This window comes from Ochlerotatus camptorhynchus, unplaced genomic scaffold (assembly GCF_037179485.1).
Source record: "Ochlerotatus camptorhynchus isolate MF236.1 unplaced genomic scaffold, CSIRO-AGI_Acam_v1.1 ptg000078l, whole genome shotgun sequence".
Taxonomy (NCBI): Eukaryota; Metazoa; Arthropoda; class Insecta; order Diptera; family Culicidae; genus Ochlerotatus; species Ochlerotatus camptorhynchus.
The window spans coordinates 1,538,144-1,562,429 of NW_027040568.1; the positions used below are offsets into that span (position 1 = coordinate 1,538,144).

General features: G+C 37.7%; 1 protein-coding gene across 21 annotated transcripts in view; it reads right to left on the reverse strand.

Moving 5' to 3' along the window:
* The window catches only part of dpy (dumpy), a 595,824-nt gene that overhangs the window by 282,103 nt on the left and 289,435 nt on the right, over window positions 1–24,286 (reverse strand). For 20 of the 21 annotated variants that reach the window (XM_065217662.1, XM_065217653.1, XM_065217660.1 and 17 more), the window contains exon 1: window positions 5,572–5,909. The exons of the other annotated variant lie outside the window; for it this stretch is intronic. In XM_065217662.1, coding sequence (XP_065073734.1) covers window positions 5,572–5,623 — 52 coding nt within the window. In that variant the 5' untranslated portion in view covers window positions 5,624–5,909. Of the gene's footprint in view, window positions 1–5,571; window positions 5,910–24,286 lie in introns of those variants that run through there. 21 annotated transcript variants of the gene reach the window in all.

Consider the following 24,286-nt stretch of genomic DNA (forward strand, 5'->3'; position numbering starts at 1 on the left):
TCCTTACAGAAAATTCCCTTGGAACTCTACTCGTAATTACCTTGGAGCTATGTTTTAAAAATCCTAAAAAATGCATCTTAAAACTCCTTTGCAACTTTTATGACATTTAAATTTATTTGAAATGTTACTCAATCTCATCAGAAATCCTTCGGAATTCTCCTTAGAAATTATTTCGAATTTTGTTTTGAATTTTCTCATTACTTTCCTTACGAATTTCTGTTAAATTCTCCTTTCTTTTTTAAATTGTCCCCAGAATTCGATTTCTTTGATATTTTTTTCGGAATTCCTTTGAACTTTTTTTCACTGAACCTTCATCAGTATTTCTTATATTACATATTATATATTTTTTAGACAACCTCCTCGGCGTTTCTTTGGAAATAACACTTTAATTCCTTTAAAAAATTGCCCAAAATTCCACACGTATTTTCGGCAGAACTTTATTCTTAAAAGATTTAGAACCCTGAAAGATTCAAAGCCTTTAATTTTTCCCTTGGCAAAACCTGGGATCGTGGATGTTTTACAAAATCTCACATTTTGAGATTTTTTCTCAGTCCCAAATTGATGAAAATATTTCCATATCTTTTCTTTTTATAATCTAGAATCACGAAGATTTTCTTAAATCACAAACCTTAAAAAAATGCCCATAAACAAATGACAAAGCCTTACAGGAAATTTGCTTGAATCCCAAAATTTTTAGGTTTCTATTAGCGTAGACTACGGATTTCATATTTTCTTGCTTGAAGGTCTCCAAGACTGTAATCAAATTCAAGATTTCTAAAACAATTTCTCTGTTAACAGTCTTTTTAGTCCGGTAGTTGTTTGGTCTAGTGACATTAAAAAAATCTTGCTATTTCTTAGTTAATTCTGGGCATTGAAACATGAGGTCTTAAGTTAAAATAAAACGATTTTTTTCCAAGCATCTCGAAAATAACATTTGCTGTTTGCATATATTTTAAAATCACTTAGGGGTTACTGATTCTGCTGACCCTTGATTGTGGGATGAGTATACGATTTAGTTTAGACTAGTGCTTCCTATCTGTGATATCCCGGAAAACCATTATCGGGAAATAAACCAAAAATCACGTTTCCCGATTCCCGGGAAAACGTTCAATTAACCAGGGAACAGCTATTTTCTGCAGAAGACATGCTTGATGTTTAGTGAAACTTATTCGGGAATTCATTCTATGTAGAAATAATAATTCTGTGTAGAATAAATAATTTAAGAGAGGTAGTTGATAGAAGCATCCCGGAAAAATCGGAAGAAACTTCCAGAGAAAGCCAAAAGGAGTACGGAGCAAAGTCGGATGAATATTTTGATAGAAGCGAGAAGAAACTTTCGGTGGAAGTCTGAAAAATTTTCCAGAGGATTTTGCCGGGGAAACCAGAATCACTTTTGGGGGAATTTGGAAGAAGTTTTATGAAAATTTCGTTAGAATATTCCGGTGGGAGTCAGAATAAACTTGTTGGAAAATCTGGAAAAACTTCCCGAGGATGTTGGCAGGAGCAATTTCTGAGAAAAATTAGCGAAAGCTTTAGAGAGGTCATATGAAATTTTCTAAGAAATTTTGAACTAGCTTCCCGGAGATTTGAAGAAAGTTCCTGAGAATATTGGAAGAACCTGTACTACTGTGTGTACTTTCAGCTTAAAAAAATGCTTCCTGTAGCAGTGGTATCGCGTAACCCCTCTTTTTATCCGTGCGTATAATCAGTCAGTGATAATCTGCATTTTTCAATCGGTTTGATTATAAATATGGACATAAATTAGCTTTTAAAAGTTGGTGCCAAAAGCGCCAAGGTACTTCGCACATTGGGGGGCAAAACATTTTTTTTTTCATGTACAGTTCACTCTCCATTACTCGATATTGAAGGGACCATCGAGTTATGAAACCATGGACTTATAGAATAAATTATTGTTTGTTCGTCCATACTTTTAAGAATAATCCCAAATTATTACCCATATGAATTCGAAAAATGATCCAAGAATCCATTTGCGGAAGTTTTCATTCATTATATGAAGCATAATATGAACAAAAACATGCAATAGGATTGTTAATTCTTGAAATTTAATCTGTTACAAGAAAGGATTTGGTCCATGAAGTATTTCGTCATTTGCCCCAAGGTTGACTGTAAAAGTTCAATTTGTGCATGTTCAATATAATCACCAATGCTTGAATCATTTATAGTTCATGGGTGTTGTTTCAAGTCTATTTTTGATCATTTAAGGAGCATCTGGAACATTTCTGGACGTGGCACTATCACTAGGAGCACTCAATAACTGGTTTAATTTGACTCATGATAGGTTTTGGTATCAATTAAATTTGCGGACCATTTTCCCGAGGACATCAGGAACAGGATCTGATGTAGATGATGGGTCCTGGATACTCAATAAGATCCCCAGTTATCATGTTTATAAAGTTCCTTTTGATTTTAACCATCACATCAACATCACAGAATACAGATGCTCTACCTTTGACATATCGAGTTAATGAATCAAAATAACACTACACAGAACATCGACCAAAGAAGGCATCGTCTTATGGATACATCGACTTATGGCATCGTATTCTCCATGGATAAATGAAGGAACCGTTGCATCCTTAACGTTATAGAATATCAAGTTGTGGAGAGTTGACTGTAGTTTATATGGAAACGCAAAAAAAAAAATATTGGAGGAGGGGAGGGAGGAAAGTGCTTTGCCGCCCTTAATTTGGTACAATGGCCTGAAGATATATGCACATATAACTTCGAAAATTTTCATCTGGCCACGATTTATGCAATGAAATTATTTAACACTTTCGTTGAACTGCATACTAAAAACAGAGACATTTTTAGATTTGTACCGGTAAAACCGGGGATTTGAAAATGAGTCATATTTTAGAGATTCGTTCGGGAACGATATCAATACCCTTAAGCAGGGTGCCTTCCATTCATTTTAGATAAAAAAATGTTTTATTAAATTATGGAATAATAAGATATTAAAGTAGTATTTTGTTTGTGTAAGCAACAAGAAAATACTGTGAAGTTTGTGTTTGACACATAATACCTGCCAATTTTGCTACACGAGTGCCGCAATAAGCGATATTGTCATTTATCTCACCCACTCTTCGCTCTTCACTCTTCGCGAAGCGGCGATTAGAAAATCGTTCATCGTGACTCTGCCAAAGCTAAATTTGCAGGTTTTATGCGTCAAACACAAACATTACAATCTTTTCTTGTTACTTACACATACAAAATATCATTATAATATCTTATTATTCTATAATTTAATAAAACATTTTTTTAGGCAAAATGAATGGAAGGCACCCTGCCCTTAAGATATCGGTAATATTCCATCAGGTGGATCTATTTTAATAGGTGTTCGATTTTGGATCCGTGCGTTCAAAGAATGCACACTTAGAAAAATTCATGTAAATATAGGTGCTCTAAGAGTGAAAATAACGAGCGTCAATTTTGACATAAAGTTGAGTCATAACAGACGCGAAATATAGCTCAATCAAACGTACTTTTCGTCGAGCAACGAGCTTTTCAGTCTCGGAGCACTTAATATTACATGACATGTTTGTTTACGTCTCATCTTTTGTGTCCAAGATGGATTCCGTCACGTGTAAAATTAGTTATTTCTTCGTGTGTGGCTAAATCATGATATACTTTTAAATAGAATAATAGAAGCGTTTTTTATATTCAGATATTATTAACGACTACGAAACTTCTAGTTATGTTGGTATAACTTGCATTATGAATGTTTATATTTAATCACAGAGTTAAAGTTCCTAAAATATTGTCCATGCTGTTTCAGTATCCGATGTTCTGAATAATTTTCGGTGGACTTTTTCTATGAAGATTATGGAAATTAAAATATTGTATTATTTAACAAATGAAAATAAAAGGAATGTTTGAACGATTTTTCGCTATCCACTAATTACTCACTTTTGAGTTGCCAAGCGTGCATCTGTGTGAATTTATTCAGAGAAACTGGATAAATGAGGGTTAACGTCAAAACCGTCATACCATAACATCAATTTTTCTACGTAGGAAGTTTGCATAACATTCGGAATATGAACAAAGCCAAGCCTTTCTGAAATATGTATATGTATGTTATAAATTTACAATCCTGTGTTTCTAATTGAATCTCATAAGTTGAACTAACTGCTATTATTTGGATTATTCTAATAAATCGATCTGATAAATTTAGGGATTGTGTAAATCTGGGAATTGCAGTATCCATAAACAAGGTTGATTCGACTCATTTTGCTATAAAATGTCAAACCCATATTTTAAAACCTATTGTTGTAATTTACAAGGTTGAAATGTCATTATAACATATAATGATTTCATCCTTCCAAATATCACTTTTTTAGCGAAATGAGTCGAAGTATCCTTGCCTCAAATTAACCTCAAATATGGTATTTTTTTAGTTGTCGCTAAAATCTGAAATCCTGGACTGGAACACAGAAAGCTTGGCTTAAAACTGTCATAATTCATTGGATTCAATAATCAACCATGGAAAGATTCCAACGCCTCTGCAAGCGATGAACCCTGCATCAGCATTTCAACTCCGATAGTAGAATCTATAATTTCGGTAAATCAATTATTAAAATCAATCCGAACGCTGCATCAATCTGCGAATAGCAAAAACCTCCAATCGTGTTAACAAGATGCATATAAATACCCAGTAGGTGCAGTATAAAAATCAAGTAGCGAAGCAAGAGCGAAAAAAAAAACACGAACGCTTTATAATGCCACTGCGACTGCCCACCAGCTGCAGCACTGCGCAGCCATAAAGTTGGAAACCCGTTCCAATCAGAGGTGATTCAATTGGAACGTCCCACGACGACGTTCACCAACTTCCAAATAGCACGTCTGACGAATTTTAAGCGTTTCGCAGAGAAATTGAAGGTTGAATTACCCAACCGGATTCAGTTTTAGAGGATAACTTTGGCTTCTCAATGTCATGGTGGGTTCATCACTGGAACCAACAGATTTGAACCTCGCAGCAGTAGCAGCAGCAGCAGCAGCAACAATCTTATCGTTCTGATAGGTTTTTCCACTGCTAGAAACGAAACAATCCGCCATGGGCACTTTTCTGGGAAATACACTTAGTCAGAAACAGTCAGCAGGTAGCATTTCTCAGTCACATGATTGAAAGTTTTCTCGTCTCTTCGATCCATCGAAATTCACACATGCCATTTGCATAATTTTGTCACCAAAACACACAAAATGATGTCATACGAATCGACCGATCGGATCTTTTCTGTTCCAATCGATTTTGCTCTGATTTTTATGTCATTCTCGACCAGCAGTTATTTCACATGTTTCCGAAATCGATATTGGTTCTTCAGACATTTTTTTTTCTCGCGAGAATGTCACAGCTTCGAAAATATTCCTCTTCAATTAGCACTACCTCTTGATTGCACTTTCGCACCCCGGTCACACCCCGAATGTTGCCATATTGCGTAATTTCTTGTAAATATATGTTTCCATTGGCACCGTTCTCTTTCTGTTTCGTCGATTGCAGCAGCAATGAAAAAATACCAACAAAATGACTTAAAACTACTTGCAATTAAAAATTACCGAATTTTCTTCTGTTTCGTCCCACTGCTTCACTCCATTGATCAACGGCCATCTGCAGCGCGATGTCCCAATACAATCGCTCAATCGACCTCGGCTAGGTACACGTTTTGTCACTTTTCGATACACTTCTGACGGTTTGACATTTCATAAACATTTTCGCACTGAACAAAAAACTTCAAAGTAGCACCATCTGGGAAGGGGCCTGCATCCAGCCTTCCATATTTCAATAAACTTTCAACACAAACACACACAGTTGAACCGAGACAGACGTTGAAGTCACCAGCGTCAACAGCAGCGCGGTTGTCGCACAAAACGGCAGCACAAACTAGACACCCGCTGTAGGTTCCCAATTTAGCGAGTAAAACACATCTAGAGAGCTTTTAGAGCACTTTTTTTTATTTTTGCTTATTTTCTGACTTCTGGTCGTATGGTTTTCCTTCCAGAGTTGTGAGGAAAAACTCAACACTTAAAAGTTACAGACAAAAAGACATAAAAGTCCCGCGCGACGATCATCACTCGAACGCTCTGGTCTAGGTCGAACTCTTGGAAGAAAGGCACACAGAAGGAGGAAAAAATATTCGACGATCGAACCGCGAAAGCGCTCCTCACAGGTACGCCTATCTCGTTGAGGTGCCGCGAAGAAACTGAAGAGCAAAGAGCGAGAAGCGAACGATCGAGGTTGCAGTGCTATAAAAAAAAACTTGGAAACCTCCGCCTTCTCCTCTGCCTTCAAGAAGAGCGATCGTGAAGCGCAGCAACCAAGAGTCAACAAGGCAAGATTTTTTTCTTAGTAGGCCGCGAGTGCGGCGGGCGACTTGCAGCATGAGAGATGGAGAGAGCGTAAGAGAGTTTCGCTGAGGCTCAAAAGAGTTTAAAAAAGTAGCTTACGGAGAGTTGCTCCGCCGAGACGCTCGATCCATTAACACCGGGACAAGCAAATTAGCTTTTGGAGTCGGCGCGGAACTTGTAGGCAGTCTGTAACAGAAGGGGTGCCCGTTCCAGTAAGAGAGAAAGAGCGAGCGAAAGAGATTTGCGGGCGCGCGATGACGATCGACGACGAATGCGTGTGTGGGTTCAAACGCCAAGTTCAGCGACAACCGCCGCCACCGCCACCGCCTCTGTGGTGATTGTTACATTTAATCCCAACCGTACCGTCATAGGTCTGTAGGTACCTACATACATAAGCGCACCCGCGAGTGACAGTTACAAGGTCTTTCAGAGGCTAGGGTTCAGAGCGTTCCTCGTAGGTAGAACGGATGGCCGGACGGACGGTACGCGAAGGAGTGTTAACTTGTTTGCTCTTTGATTGAGTACGGACCGAAACGGACGAAAACGGCTATCTTATCCTGGGTGAGCTGTTCTCGGAGTTCTAGGCGATTGCTGTTGTGGGTGTTGGATGACGACGACCTACGCATGCTGGTTGGCAGACCAGACGCTGACAGTGATAACCTTTGGTGGAATAAATAAAAAGTTAGCCGGAGAACGACGGCGGTGCTGGCGTGACATTTATGCGGTGTAGCGAACCCTGTCCTGGTTGTGAATGGGAGAAGTAGAGTTATTGGTGTGGCTTCTACTGGGACAGGAATTAATTAATCTGATGCATGTTGTTGGCATAGGGCTTGTTCCTGGATCTCGTATTGGTTCATACGAATGGTAAAGGTTCGTTACTTTTGATTGCATTGAAATCTCTTTGGTTGAAATAGAAAGCAGTTCAAAAAATCTTGGATCAATGTTTCAAAATGTGGTGAAATTCACTTCAGTGCCACAGCTTAAACGATGACAAACACTCGATCGCCTACACGATAATCTTGAAACAGTTCGACTGCGGGTGGCCGGTTCGCGACTAAACGGCAAGCAAAAAAAAAAAACTACCTTTCGTATTTTACACCTACGATAAATCGCATTCGCTTGCGATCGACTTTCTTCATTTAAATTCAATACTAATACATTTGAAGTCTAGAATTATACACATATTGTGATATTTGAGCGATGTCAAGGTTTTGTAAGATTGGTGATCTAGAGCTACAATAATTACATTTTGTGTCCCCACTAGCCAGTGAAGATGCGGCTATTAAGTATGATGTTACAAACGTGCCTGCATCTGCCTTAAGGGGTCATCCACAAATTATATACACTACTGAAAGTCTCGTTAATAAATAAAACTAAACTAAACTATTATAAATCCAGCAAAAAATTACTGTTTAAAATTCATCTTATTGTCGCGTGCCAACCATACCGGACACGCGCCGTCCGACGTAAAACTTAACATTAGCGACATAGGAACTCGAGTGATGCCAGCAAGAAATTTCGTTTTGATTCTCAGTAGTATGCACAATACATAATGGGTTTATGAAACTTTTTTTTTTATATTTGGTGTAGCATATGTATTTGAGCAGTACAGAACCAAAAGCTTAAACATATAATTTGTGAAACGAAATTATATGATTGTCATCGAATTTATTGGAACAAATGAGAATTGATCAAGGATACTTTCGGTGTTTACGATGCTATTGCTATTATCGTCTATGATGAACAAAGAAGAATGGTTTTGCAGCGAGTAAGAGCGTATTAATTATACGCAGCTAGTACTGCAAAATGTATAATTTGAGGTGCAAGCTTAAAAGAGTACAACCAACCGGTGGAAACTAACGACTTTAAATTGTCTCACTACTTGAATAGCCTATTGGTCCCTAGTACATCGATTAACGTACCCCATTCTAGTAAACATTCTAGTACTGCACTGTGTTTGTTTTGATTCGCTTTTAAAATTTTAACAGATTAAATGAGGGGTTCGTGGATTTTCTTATGTTTTGAGGGGTGCATCGATTAGCTAGGGACCGAAGAGAGTACCAAAGCTGAGCCAAAAAGTTGAGCACTTTTCTTAGGGAACTTCTAGTCTTAGAGTTACCTCTATGCTACAACGACGTACTTTGTATGTCTGTCGAAGGCTTTAAATGCATTCAAGCTAAATTGTAATATACGATCAATCGACAGAACTCAATTTTACTTGATATTTTAGAAAATTCTGATTAACAATAACTTCATTTATATGATCACTAAACAATGTTCTTCATGGTATTTGAGTAGTCATTGTCACTATGCCCATAACTGTGTAACTAAATAATAGAACATACAAACTTATGGACGCATCTGTTTCTTTTATTTCTTTAAATCATTTAGATAATATACCATTATTTATTTCTCCAAATTTAATCAGATTTTCAAAATGTTCGTCTACACCCAGCTACTCACCGCAAAATAATATCAATTTTGTAATTTTTTGCGCATAGAATTCTAAGTTTTTGGCATATTCCTCAAGCCGGAGTTTAAAATAAAAATCGATGCACAATTTTATCAATATATTACGATGATTTTTCACTGCATCTTGCTCCAAAATATGTCCTGATAGTTCCGGAGTGATTTGAGATCTGGGCGTAATTGCTTTTGTTAACAAAGACTCATTCCTCTATCTCATAGCGTTATTAGTTTTCGTGATTGAGCTTTTATTAACGAGAAATCGCTGATTGACGTGTTTGTTTACAAATGCAATTACGCCCAAATCTCAAATCACTCCGGAGTTACAAAAAAACATGTTTATGAATGCTGCAGATGCTTATACACCGATAAAAATCCCCTTATACCTTTTGGCAAATATATATTGTTGATTATTCATAAAAAGTTCAAGTCAACTAATAACTAGACGCCTTGCAAAAAGTTAATGAATATCATGTGTCAAATGAAATTTATAATTTGTCACATATACCGTTAATGCATTCTTATAGTACCTATGTGGTTTGCCTTATGGAATGTATAAGGCTGATGTTTTGGCAAAAATGTATAACTGAAACACATGAATAAATTAATTAATTTTCGTTTCGTGTAGGATGGTGTTATCAAGCCGTGCGGAGAATTTCCCAACGTTGATTTTTTTTGTGATTAATGAGTATTTTCAGTTCAGTTTCAGAAATCTTGCATATCAGAAGAACACACAAGAACACAAGAACATAGAAACACAAGAATGTAAACTCTTTTTTTTTCATACGGCTTATGGCAAGCCTTCATCGCATGAAAAAAAAAAATAATCTGAAGCCTGATTATATTCAAGAGCAAAATAAAATAGAAGACAGCAAAGTATTTTGATTGCCATTTGATATATAAGAAAATGAACCGGTTTCAATTCGTTTGGATTTATTTCGTTTTACCACGATAATCATAAATACGCTCTTTTCATATAGAATTCTTGCCTATTGGTTGTCATCCACACAAGGTGAAACAAAAATTCGGTTTCCCATAGAGAAATACCATTGCAGTGGTGAAGGACAATCCCTTTGTTTACGTTGTGTGGCGACATCTACTATTTGTAAGTGGGTACGTGAAACTTAGATTATCTGTCATCTTGTCGAAGACTTGGTTCACGTACTGTATTGATGATAAATAATTTTGTCCTTTTTAGCAAGTAATATTTCACCATATTTTCGACTCGATTGGGAATAGAGGGTAGGAAGAGGGGTAGCAACATTTCTTACAGTTTTTACAATGGGGAAAGTGGTTAACATTTTTATTTAATAGTAAGATGAAAATTATTTGATCGTAACCTTTTTTATACAAAAAAAAACAACCTGAACTGAGCGTATTAAAAATGAATCAATTTATTTACTCTCCCCACTAACAAACCTCCAAACTCCTGTGGTACTTATGAGAGGTCGTAGAGTTCTCTGCAGTGGGTGTGGCTTATTAACAATACTTCTCCCATCCATCAGTTGCAACAACGTGGCCAGGACAGTTTTCGGTTGTTGGAGATAGTGCTATTTCCATCTAAAGAGGCCGAGATAGATCCTACATCTCAATCAATACGGTAAAGGACGAAGGTGGCAATCCTTTTTTATTATTTTAGAGGCTTTCAGCCAAGAGGTGGCAATACTTTCCAACAATGGTCTAGGACTTTTTTTTATCTAGCTCGTTTATTTGTAAGGCTCAATCGCGTAAGCTTTACGGATCCGATAATTCATTGTTCTTTGTTTGTAACAAAATTCACTTAAGGTTTAATTTACTTTGATGCATTTTCGAAAAATTCAAATGCAGTATTTTTCGACACATCATTTCAGATTGCAAAAAGCTCGCGTCATTCTATATTTTGGTTATTTTACACAAAATGACGCTAGCGTTTGCAATCTGAAATTAAGTGTCGAAAAAAAAACTGCATTTGATTTTTTCGAAAATGCATCAAAGTTAATTGAACCTTAATTCTATGTCTAGTAGAATTGGGCCAAATACTCGTGGCTTACCCGAGGTTATAGGAGTATTTTGTCGTACGATAGGAAAAGGGGAGGAGCTTAGGGGTAGGGTATTGTTGTCTCATCAGAGCGATGTCGCCAGTATGAACGGTAGTGTGGTTCTTGATTCGTCTGGAGTTTGACCGGCTATGGTGACCAGTGTGGGTGACAATGAGACTCATCGGGACGGTAAATGGTCTAGGAGTTGTATCACATACAAATTTGTGCAACTGAGTTCCAAGCCAAATAGCGAAAAAATTAACAAATTTTTGATATTACCTCTCAGACTTCTACACAGATAAAATTTCTGAATTTTAATAGTGATGTGAACATTCATTCACGTAAACTTGTATTTCATTTCACGCAACCGAGAAACTTGTAAACAATGTTGTTATATATACCGTATGTGTGATAATTTTTGCACCATTAAGCAATGTCAAAATTTAAAAAATGCTCAAAAATTTCGTTTTCGAGTTTTTTTTTAAATTTATTTAAAGGCGGGATGTTTCTCAGAGTCTTAAACTATGTTAATCATCGATCGAGTTTCCACTGGCTGCAATGACGCACACGCTTCCGGAATGCACGGCAGGTTCTAATAATGCAGTCAGGATCCATTTCTCTCCAGGTACGGGTCAATGTTTGTCTGAGGCTTGCTGTACTCGGGTGGCGTTTAGAACAGGCCTTGGCCTTCATGACGCGCCATATTGAGTAATCCAGCGGATTAAGATCGGGGCTGGATGGCGGCCACATATCCTTCGCCCAGAACGCAAGATGTTCCTGCAACCACTTCTGAGTGCGGTTCGAAGTGTGACACGGAGCCCCATCTTGTCGCCTTCTGGAATGCACACCGGGTCCATTTTTTTTGCCATCGGAAGCCACCAATCCAAACACCATAACGCTAGCAGGATGCTTGTTCAGATACACGTTCTTGTGCTCGTCGGCCACGTATTTTACCGGAAGAGAACTAATATACCGGTTGGTTCTGGAATTTGATACGGGATCGACGGTAAACATGCTCTCGTCGGTGAACAGGATTACCGAAAATTTTCGCCTAAGGAAGTTCAAGATTTTCTTGCATCGTTCGACTCGTAGCTCCCGGATGCGGTTGGTAATCATGGGATTATTTTTTCCGTGCCCTCGACTTCGCCCCGCAATCTTCCTTTACGATCTTCGAAGTCACTGATCCCGTGTTCCTTTGCCATTTTCCTTATTGAACGCACTGGATTCACCCGAATCTTCCTTTTGATAGCAACGATGACCCTCGAAACCCGAGCTGACCTCGGACGACCTGTGGCCACCTTCGCGGATAGTTGTCCTTTCTTTTCTCGGTCTAAAACCCTTTTGACGGTCCACCGGGACACTCCCACGGCGATTGAAATGTCTTTTTGCGACATTTGCGCGTGGGACAAATCACGAATACGCTGCCACTTCGTCATGGTGCAACTGTCAAACTAAGTAAATCATTTTCTTTTATACACAGCCTACTACGGTATGAGCTATAGGCTACGTGCATGCAAAGAAAATGTTTGCAACATTTCTTGCAAGCTGCTAGTTTACGTGAAAAGAAAGTTTACATGTATGAATGTTTGCATGCATGGATGGACATCGCCAGTAAAATTCAGAATTTTTTGATGTGCGGGATGTTTTGAGGCATAGCATATCTGATCACGCCTTCCTTCGGGAAGTAAAGCCGTTGGTCCCCGGTTCATGAGTTGATGGGTTGATAGGTAGGGTCCAGGTGCGGAAGCATTGGTGCTCAGCACGGAAAACAAGATCGAAGGAAAACAAGTCAAGGAAAAACAAAAATTTCAAATGCTCAGTGTATTAAAATATTTGGATTTTCCAACTTAGGTCAAACTTTTGTCTCACCTTACTCTACTCGACCATAAGGTATTTATGATCTGGAATAATAGAAAATCTTGCTCTGCAATGTACAGAAACGAATATTACGCTTCTCAAAAATTGATGTAATTAGGCTAAAATAAAGTTAGAATAAACTTCTCTACCGCAGTTGGCAAAAAACACTAGCATAAAAAGATCTCTAGTCCCTGAATACTGTGAATAATTGAGCTTTGCGCTGAATCCAAATAGCTCAAATATCCATTTAATTGATATAGTTCCACGCAGTATCATCCTCTTTTAGATTCCAAATTGTCAGTAATAGATTTTGTTTGGAAGACAACTTCAGAACCTATTGACAGTTAATATTTCCCAAAGACATAGCTTTTCCCTATCAGAATGCCAATAAATTTCCCGTTTGCAATTTCTCCTATCGCACGACCAACTGTTAAGTAAAGGTAACGACAGCACTGAAACGACTGCGGGCTAATTTTGCTCTTGCGCCACCACGTTGGTGGTCTCAACTTGTCATAGCAGCCACCTTTTGGCTGGGTACCTCCGAAAGAATGAATGCGGAAGAACCTACAAGCCAATGGGGAATAGAACTTTCTGGTATCGTGCAAAAAATATTCCCATCTCAATTTATTACGTTGTCTCCGCCTGTTCTATCGGTCAACATCCGGCCCACAGCTAAAACACTAGCGCGGTGGAGAACGTGAACTCCGCCATATAGCATCGTTTGGCTCTATAATTATGAATTACGAGCTGCCCGGTTGTAATCAAAGACAAATTTGAAATTTCCCGGAGTCTCTCGCAGGGTTGTGTCATTCTGCACCCTACAGATGGTGGTGTTCAATGTAACTGAAACCTGACCAGCGTTTACGAGGTGTTTAATTTTTATCGCCAGTCGTACCTCACGCCAGTTCGAATCCTGGTGGTGTGCGCTAAATGTCGATGATAAAAAGCTAATTTTTCACCCAGGCCAACAACGACGATGGCAAGCCGGCAGCGGGGAGTTCATTCTAGCAACCGAACGAAAGGTATCCTTTTTGCACCATCTTCAGGGGCCGCGAAGTGTTATTAATTTCCTGCGATTTATGACGCTTGCTCGCCTGGGAGGCCACGAAGTAAAACAACAAAAACGGACGGAGACTTGTGAAATAATAAGCGATGAACCCCGGTACGTTTTGGTACAGGAGGTATGCTCTGAATGCCCGGTTCAATTTTGATTTCAGCGGCATTGCCAACAATCACCGGTCATAGGCGTGTAGGGGCTTGATCATGTTTATATCCTACTATAATGGTCTGCATAGGGTCAAAGACAGGAAACGCAACTGAACAATATTTACCTGCACAGTTGGGTGCTGCTTGCGGAAGGACTGGTTCCATTCTTGTGCTTTTTATAGCATTAGTGTTAATTATGAGTCAGACAAAATGTATGATGATGTCATTTCTTTGGCGTATGCAAATTTGTCGACGGTGCAGGAGCGGGTTTCCGAGCGCAGCAGCAAACTTGAAGTTGCGGGAGTATGTGAAGGAAAACCCACGCACTTTGCTGCACACTAAGTGACGCCATCCGGTTTTTATTGTTGCTCAAACTCAAGGCTGTACCAAGCGGGCGTTGGTTTCTTTGTCGTGTGGTAACTGCAAGGTATTTTTTACCAACTTCCCGAATCAATACACATTTTTTTCAGCGTGAATGGCGCCATAGTGATCGTTTTTACCTTGCAACCTTTCCCCCTCGTATCCTCCGTTAGAGAGCTCCTTGACCACGACGGAGACTACCACTTAACCTTGTGAAGATCCCACTTATCTTCAAACTAGTTGTTCTTCGGAAAAGCAAACATACTCCAGAGGATGGCGGTAAAAATTGGCACTTGCCCACTAGCGAGCAATGACCTTCCCAGGTAAAATCGCTTTCCGCTTGACGAGGGTTCGTCCGATGATCTATGTAAAATATATTCACATAGAAATCAATATTTATTATTGCAGAAACAATGAATTCCCCTTGCTTGTTAGAGTGGATCGGTCAGTAGACGACGAGCGACGGTATCTGCCCGGTTCGATCGTTGATTTATGAGTACCCCTTCCCCTCTTCTTTTGGTATCTCGTCGGTTGTCGAAGATCGGCAGTCCCGTCAGAACTATTTCAGGTATGTTATGTTTCTGCTGGTCCTAAGCGATAAAAGCTTCGGACAGACTCCGATTCCGTTCGGATAGGGAGCGTGTCACACACGCACGCGGGATTCCAACAGGTAGAGAGATGTGATAAAACCAGACCTCTCCAGGGAACCCTGTGGACGCGCAAAAAAAAAAACAACATCGACGAAGGGATCACATGATTGTATGCTAACAAGCATCGATCGTTCGGCAGAGGGCAGATGATTTATGAGACTCGCCTTAATTGCGATGATGTGTTTGCAGAAAACCGAACAGCAAGCAATAAAAGGGACGTCGGAATCAACTATCGGCGTGTGCGAGTGTGGAAGGGGAACGTCGACCTGGGTGCAACAGGGTACGCTGCATGGTGCAGGGTCCCAAGAGGGCGATAGGAATAGTGGGTGAGTCAATTCCATAAATCATGATCTTCGGGGTTTGCATTGGGGTATTGATAAGAGCAGATAGTTCCTTTAACGCGCCAGTCAATTGGAATTACCTTTGACGTGGTATCGCACCGGGAGATCACGGCAGAAATAGGTTCTGGGTCGTTTGGACGTTTATTGACGACTTTATAGTTCTAGTTCAGGGTGATATTTTTTTAAAACTCAGAGCTTCGATTATTTTTCTTGTTTTATATCGATTGTCTGGTGATATTTTTAAATCCTGCACATTTTCCAAGTCTCAGTTATTATGTCTCTTTTCAAGTCTCATTTTTTATTTTAAAATCCCTGACTGACTTTTTACTAGAATTATTTACAATGCATATTTAAGGGCTACGAACATTTGCATAATCTCATAGGGTAATTGATTCTGGTTGGACCTATCCAAAAACTGATGATGGTTGGACCTATTTTTTCAATAGCTAGTTTAGTCAATCTTCGCTAAATTTCTTTTTCAAAGATCGCTTTACTTTCATAAAAAACTCTTTTTTTTCAATTTGCATGGGTGTTTTATAGAAAAAAAAAACTTCAAAACAATTGAGTTTCAATGTGTTTTCAAAACAGTTCACTTTCCACGCATTTGCTCGTCATCATGCCTTACTTTCAAACATACAAAAAAGGAATATTTTTTACATTTATTTTTATTTTCATGCAGTAAAATACTGCTTTAACGTGTAAACAGCACGTTAGTACGCCATTTATCCATTGGTTTCACTAAAATGTTTGAATAATTGACGAAATTCGAATAGATAAATATGATCATGGTTGGACCTACGCATGATAATGGTTGGACCTATGTGTTTCCTAAGACGGCCGTTAGGTGCGCTTCGGTTTGTCTACATCCTTCATGCGCAGCTGATTTGGAATTCGATTTCGTTTTGGCCGAGTGATCAGTTTCTTCGATTGAAAAAATGCTAAAGAAAAGAGTTATACGGTCGAAAATCTTCAAGAGGCTGTTCTTTTAGTAAGAAATAAATCATTTACCACGTATCAGGCATAGAAAAGGTACAATATTCCGAAAACGACACTTCACGCAAAAATTAAGGGAAGCCACGGCAAGAAATATGAAAGGGAAATAGTGTTGAGTGTTGATTTGGAGAACCAGCTAGCGGATTTGGTTTGTATGTGCGCTGCTTTTGGCTGTACCAAGACGGCCAAAAAGATCTTGGAAGCTGCTAAAGACCTTGCGTTACTAGTTGGGCGTAAATTTAAAGGAGGGATTCCATCGTCAGGTTGGCTGAAAGTGTAACCACCGATTTCCGAACTACCACGAAAGCGCCGAAAGAATCTGTTTATATGAATTTACATTAAGCACTTCTCATACACCTTCTATGTGTGAATTAATTCGAAATAAAATGTTAACAAACTAAAAATTGCTAACTGAAACTTATTTCCGAAAAAAAAAACTCCTAGGAGAAAAAAGAACTATAAAACCGGAATTAAGTTCTGATATTCTGTCATTTTAAGCCCCTAAATTCCCCGGGGGCACCCAGAACATGCCCGGAAGTGGCTAATGTGGTCCAAGGCACTCAATTTTGTTATTGATCTTGTTATCGAATGATAGGTTTTATTCCTTCCATATCAAAATTAGGTCCATGTTCCTGGAACTTGTTCCGACCATATCTCCGGAACCAGTTGACCGATTCCAAAAATATTCGATAGCTTTCAATGGGACCACAATACCTATAGTTCCAAATCGGGTCAATGATTTTCGAGAAAATGAGCCATGATGAATAGCTAATGCGTGGAAAGTGAACTTTTTTTTAAAAACGAAGGTAAACTCAAATTTCTTTATTTTTTTTAAATAGCAAATTCATAAAAGCTGCATAAAGAGGGTTTTTTTTTCATTATACCAATAAGCTCTTAACAAAGTTTTTGAACAAATATGGGCTAAACTAGCATTTGCAAAAATAGGTCCAACCATCATCATTTTTTAGGTCCAACCAAGATCAGTATAGGTCCAACCAACATCATAATTCTTTGCTGAATTAAAACGTTTTATAAAATCATTTGTTCATAATATTTAACTTTTTATGTTATTATTAGAAACAAGAAAGATAGATCTTTCCCCTAATCATGCATTTTTTTATAATTATATGTTGAATTCATAAAAAAAATACGACATGAATGTTGACGTCGTGTGAAACCGGCCTAAATAGGTCCAACCATCATCAGTTACCCTAATATGAAAATTCAAATCGGTCCAAGAAAATGCAATTAAGTCTGAATAAGTCGAGAAACTGGTCTGAACGTCCATTGAAAAAATTTAAAACTTAGCCATATTACGTGATACTACGTAAATTGGGTGCAATGTGTGGAATTTTAATCGTCACAACTTTTCAACAGTAGATTATGAAGCGCATGGCAGATTTTTTTTAATATAAACTCTACTCGTTAATCCCTTTCAATATCAAGCTTGATACCAAGCTACATTTGTTCTTCTAGAATACTCTTCAGTATGCATGATTTTTTTCAAGTGTGCATTAGTTATTTATAAAAGCATTTCTTACCACAATAATTAACTAAAAATTTGATTGCTTAAGCATTGATTGGGTAAAAACGTTGAATTCTCAATTTCCATTGGAAAACATCAACAGGCTGACGATTTGAAACAACCTTCGGTAGAGATTCTTACATCATCATGTGACTTTTTATTTTTATGAAATGACATCATTGCTCGGGAAACTGATTCGAAACCAAAACCGCGATTCCATCTGGGTTGAAACATAAATTCAAATTTCTCGCCTGGTTAACCCCCGGTCCTCGAAACAATGTTGAAGCCAGAGTGGTAGAAGGAATTGCGAAAACAACACTCATCAGCTGCTGACATCTGGTTCTACAGCTATCGCAAGGAATGTGGAATCACTGTCAGGATCCCACTTTGCAGACAATTCTGAATTTCTGCGGCTCTAAACCGGCTGCTGCCCACTGACTGGCCACGACGAAGCAGCGAGAAGGATACTGTAGCTCATGATGGCGATGATGATGGTGCACTTCTAACCACATCATACCGTCATCGATACTTCATTTTTCTTCTCGCGATCCCCGCCTCACCCCCAGTCACCAGCACATCCCATTGTAAACCGATAAGATTCCGGTGAAAAGATAACAGAGCCGAGAGTTCGATCACTTGCTGTGGCTTCTGCCAAGTTGTTTCTTCGATCAATGCCTCTCCCCGCCTCACATCATGCACCCGAAGACTGCTGTCGTCGTCGTCAGTCAGTCAGTCAGCAAACAGCGTAAAATCGTTCGCATACTTTTCGATCCAACCGATCAGTAGTGCTAGCAGTCGATCGAGGTTCTGTTGTGCAAACGACTTTGGCGACACTCTTATCTTGTATGCCGTTGTCAATGCTGCTGCTGCTTCTGCCATTATTTTGCTGATTCAACGACAAGAATAGACCGTCGTCGTCGTCTTCGTCGTTGTCGTTGTCATGGGTGGAACAGGCCACATATAAACACACGTTATAAAAATTAATAAAGAGCTTAAGACAACACCACACTGACTGTCAGTCAGACGGGGCCGTTCGGGAGAGAATATACTATACGATATGGAATGACCTTGGTGATCAATTATTTCTTCAAACACCGCACGCACCGCTCGCCAATGTTCCATGGAACCTGCTCGGCTTGATTCCAGACCAGAAGCCACTAACTGAACATGATACGGTCGGTGGTCGCAATGAATGTACCGGAGAGTCGTAATGTTTTGATCCGCGGCAGCAAAGTGGTCCCTAATCCGATTTGGATGGAAGTGCTGTCCGGTGGTGTTAGGATTGGGATCGGTCGGGCGGTTGTTTCAAAGAACAGGTCCATAAAGTGCATGGTTTTTGTTTGGTTTTTAAATACCAACGATCGAAAAAAAAAAAAATGGAATCCAATGGCACATTCATTCCAGGCAGGTTTGGGGAATGAATATTAGGCTCATAAATTATTATTTTTATGATCATTTCCACAGTCACACTGTGCCACAATCTGGATTTTTTGTATGACAAGCACACTGTTTAAGTTTTCAGAATTTAATTAGGGAGTACCTGAGAAATGTAGTTGTGTAGCTCTAAATTTTTTGTTTAAAAATTATAGTGAATGTCGTCTTAAAGTAACTTTTAGCACTTGTTATAATACGCATTTTTTCAACTTAAGCGAATTGATATTAGTACCATGTGGTATTAACCGTGTTCTCTATAAAAAACGCTCTTCTATAAATGTTCACATGACATAAGTTTTCAAGTAACACTTTAAAAGAGCTCAACTTGAAATACATTTTACGAAAAAAATAGAGATGCGCTATTTTTAAAACTCGTATAAAATCAATACGACATTTGTCCTGTAGAAAAGGAGGTACAGACAAGATACAAAATATGTGTTTTAAAAAAAAAATTGGAATTATCTCTTGAAGATAAATTTCATTCAAAATTTGAATTGAAAAGGTTAGTGCTAGAACACTCTACATCAATCTCGAAAAAATATTCTAAAACGAGAACGAGAAAAAATAATCCTGCACAAAGTTGTTTGAACTTAGCTACAACATTGCTGAATATTTTATCCCTATGTTTTCAAGTAGGAAAAAGTAGGTTTTTGAATATCAACTAGTTTGAGGACCACCCTATTGTTTACAGTCAGTAAAATATGGAATTTTCAATCACAAAAACTTCCCCGAATACACTAAACATATTGAATCAAAGGTACAAGCTCATTAAATTTCAATTTGTCGTTAGGGTGGCCCACTTTTGTTATTTCATATTTCTCATGAAAGTCATCTAGAATAGACTTTTGAGGCGTCTTAATGTTTGGCAAAATAAAAATTGCATATTTTTTAAGTTATTCTGAATTATATTTTTGTAAACGAATAGAGTCAAATTGATTTTATATGAGTTTAAAACATGAGGGATCTCAATTTTTGCGTGTCATATATTTCAAGTTGAGTCGTTTCAAACTCTGGATGTGTGTGTTTATTTGTCACAAGCTGAGTAATAAACATTTGAAAAGAGTGTATTTTATAGAGACAATCGTTAATATTGCTTTTTATTCAAGAGATATAAATTTTCTTTATTTTTCAAAAAATGTGTGTTTTAACAAGTCCAAAATGTTTTGTCAAGGCGACTCTGAAATTAAATTTTGAACCAAAAGATGTACAGGTACAAAACTACATTTTTCAGTTACACCCTTATTAAATTCTGAAAAATTGCTCGAAAATGAGAACGTTAAGAGATAAAAAAAAATGTTTCTAGCTCAAAGTTACTTGAAATTAACTCAGCTACATCTCTGTTAAACAAAATATTTTTTTATTTCCTAGAATTAAAAAGTTAGTTTTTGGACATTAATTCACTTGAGGTTCTTTTCATATAACCACCAAAAGAAGAGACTTTTCAAGCACAACAACGTCACCAAGCACATCAAACGTCTAAATATTACAGCAAAAGTTTAAGACTACTATTCTTGCCAAATGCCTATCCTTGACACTGTGTATTGTGTTTTAGTGAAATTGCAAAATAAGCGTTAATAGCCTAGATTAAGAAGAACCACTGGCGGACATGCTCATGCTCAACAAGCTGTCATTTTTCACAGAAGTTGTCAGTCTCAAAGCTATTAGGAGGTTTCGGAGGGTTGGAGTCAGTTCTTGGAGCTCTTAGTTCTCTGAAAGCTCAGGGAGTTTCGGAAGGTCCAAAAAGCTGCTGAGCTTTCAGAGGTTCCATAAGTTCTAGCAATTAATGTCGCGTCCATGTTAAATTTTCATATGGTGTCGGTGAAAACACTTTGCTTATAATTGCACACTAATATTTTATGGCAGCGGCTATAGAAGCAAATTCTGGATAAAGAACCGTAGTGTGTTAAATCAATGTACGCTGTTCTTGCGGTCATAAACAGAAAACAGATGCTATCATCACACTTTGAAAAACTATCCTGCCATACACAATAGAGAATTTCCATGCCAAATAGCAAAACGGTTGAACACGACCCTTTCCGGTTTGAATGAAACACTGCACATGGGACGATTGCTACCAAAGATTACGTTTAGCATTAAAATATAATCACTTTTCGAGATTGAATCATAACTTGAAAATGGCTGATTTAATCAAAATAATGCCTAAGAAAATAAGATACACTGAGAGAAAAAGCCACTTTAAATCCATGTTGAAAAAATACAAAGTTTATTAGCTTGATGATCGTACCATTCGATTTGTTTTCATTTTTTGTTCGAAATAAGCTTCAGTTATCTGGTGTAGGGCGACAGATGAATGCTTAAACCTATTTATATTTATTTTTCTCAAAATTTATAACTGGTTCAAATTACACGTTTTTCAGTAAAATAATTAAAAAAAAATATTCTACGCGCAATTTAAAAAAAAAAAAAAACTTTGCGACTGGGGCAGTGAGGAGGAAGAGCTTTGGGTAACATTTCCCCCCAGAGCCGAGGTAAATATAAAATTGATTTTTTTGCACAAAATGTGCGTCAACTTTTACATTTTTTCATATGTACAGAATGGGAATCGATTATAGCGATTTTTACTATCGACCACTTTTTGTTCAATCTTATTTTTTAATACCAATGTCATGTTCTTATGTTCATGATCTTCAATTTAAATTTTGTGTAGTAGTATCAAAATGCAGGGTAAAGTGTTTGCTTTTAAATCGTGGATATTTTGGAATTCAAATTTTAAGTATTTAATTCATTATAACTAGCACCCCATGAGATGATTAAAGTCGAAAGAAAATCAATTATGAACTTCTGTACAGTTAAATTTCCTAAAGTATTAAATAAATTTATCAACCTATTGACCCATTGAATTCCCCCAAAAGTTTCGTCCTACTTCTTTGGAAGTCAACTTACTCCAGATGCTAAATCCAACTACTGCAGAAAGTGTCATCCGACTTCTCCAAACCTTTTTTTTTCTCCGAATTTCCCTCAATTTCTTCTGACTTTCTTCAGGTGTTTCTTCTAAGCAGTGCGCAAAACAGTCAGGTTCATTGAGTCATTTTGATATGAATATGAACTGCCATCTGCCTCATCATTCACTGCCTCGTGGGAGTCTGAATGATTCAGAGGTAACCGAGTCACTGACAGCCGAGCACTCAGTCAGTAGCTCAGTCACCACATTTCTCGATGAACATTTCAAATGGTCCTATTTGCTTTGATCGAAACTCAGCTGCAAAACCTTTCCCTGTTGTATTTGACGTTTTGGACGCTAGATAAGAACCTCCTTTATCAAACTATGTGGTAGAATTAGTGCGAAATACGTTTGCATAGCAGTGGTTATAAAAAGAGAACGTCGATGAAGAGAATCGATCAAAGCAGATAGGACCATTTGAAATGTTCATCGAGATTTATTTTGCCGTAATGGTACCCAATATTTGTTTTGAATGACTGAGCGTACATTTTCTATGGAAAAATGACTCAATTACATGCTGTGTGAGCGAAGGCAAGCGGTGTGCGTCGCCTGCTCGTGAGTGACTGAATGTTTTTGTTGGCTCTTTCATTGCCTCGTCCTTTACCGTTTGGTACAAACAGTCTGCACAGAGCAATGGATTGAATAGTGCAGTGCTTTCACACTCAGCCTAGGCAGTCAATAATTTTAAGCTCTGCTTTCTAAGTACCTTCGGAAGTTTCTTCTGATTTACTTTGAAAGATTCTTGTAACATCCTCCGAAAGAATCTCCGGAAGATTCTTCCAACATATCCTGATAGTTTATGTTCTGTATTCCCTTAAAAAATCTTAAGACCATTCTTGGAAATTTATTCTAGACAAATCTAGATATCTCTTCTAGCTCTTGGGATGTTTACCTAAACTTTCCTGCATATTTTCGCGTAAGCTTGTTCCAGTTTTATTAGGATGTTTTTTACGACTTCCACGGAAAAGTTCTGCAACAACTTCTTCTGGTAGATAATTACGGTTTTTCCAGATTTGATCTGGAAGATTCTACTGACAGATATTTGCCAATTCTAACTTGATAGCTGCTTCTTGAAAATGTCTGCCGACTTCTTCAAGAATTTTTTTAAACTTTTTCAGAAGGTTCCATCATAGATGTCAGGAGTCTGTCAGCTTCCTCTGAAAGTTTCTTCTAAAATTTCCCCGGAAGATTTTTTTGATTGCTCTGGAGGCTCTTTTCAACCTATCGAAAAAGTTTACATCTGCATCCAATCCATATTTATTATAATTTATTTATATGGTTGAAGATGCCAATTTTAAATAACAGACTAAAGTGGTAATTTTTTATATGATAGATGAGGAGATGAAATTATAGAGTTGATAGTTTTGTTAGAGTACGGCAGTGTAAAATTGTATATAGAGCGTAGAAAGCGAGCAAAGACAACTTTGAGGACGGTACGAATCGGGTTGATCATCTCTCTTTACCAAACTCCCCAGTTGGAGAGGGATGGAGAGGGGTATCCCCCCACTGGCAAAAAGAGATGATCACCGATTTGCTCATGTACCAACGATGAGCTGCTTTTTGACAATATTTTTTTTTTTTATGAAAAATTCAATTGAAATATTCACATATTATTGTTATCTTTAAGTTGACTCATTCGTTATATGATGAGTAATTCTTTGAAAAATAAAATAGTTTTAAAAATTCTTTTAAAATAATCACAATTTTTTTTTCTCTTGGAGTTTACTCTTTCTTTATAGTTTGAGCTAGATATATATTTTTATGAAAAGTTCAATTGAAATACCCACAAATAATTTTATTTTTGGAATTGACTCCTGGTTTACAGACAGATAACATAGTTTGAAAAACTCCATTGAGATGTCACAAATCATTTCTTTCTTGGAGGTGACTCCTTCTATGGATCATGAGCTGTTCTTTGACTGATAAAATGCCATCTGAAAATTCTCCGTTGATTCTTTCTTTACAGCAAGACCTTTTTGTTTGGAGTTTGTCTTTATGGAAAATTCAATTGAAATATTCAAAAAATATTTTTCTCTTTAAGTTGGCTCCTGCTTTAAATATTGAGCAGTTCTATGAAAAATAAAATAGGTTTAAAAGTTCAATTGAAATGTTAA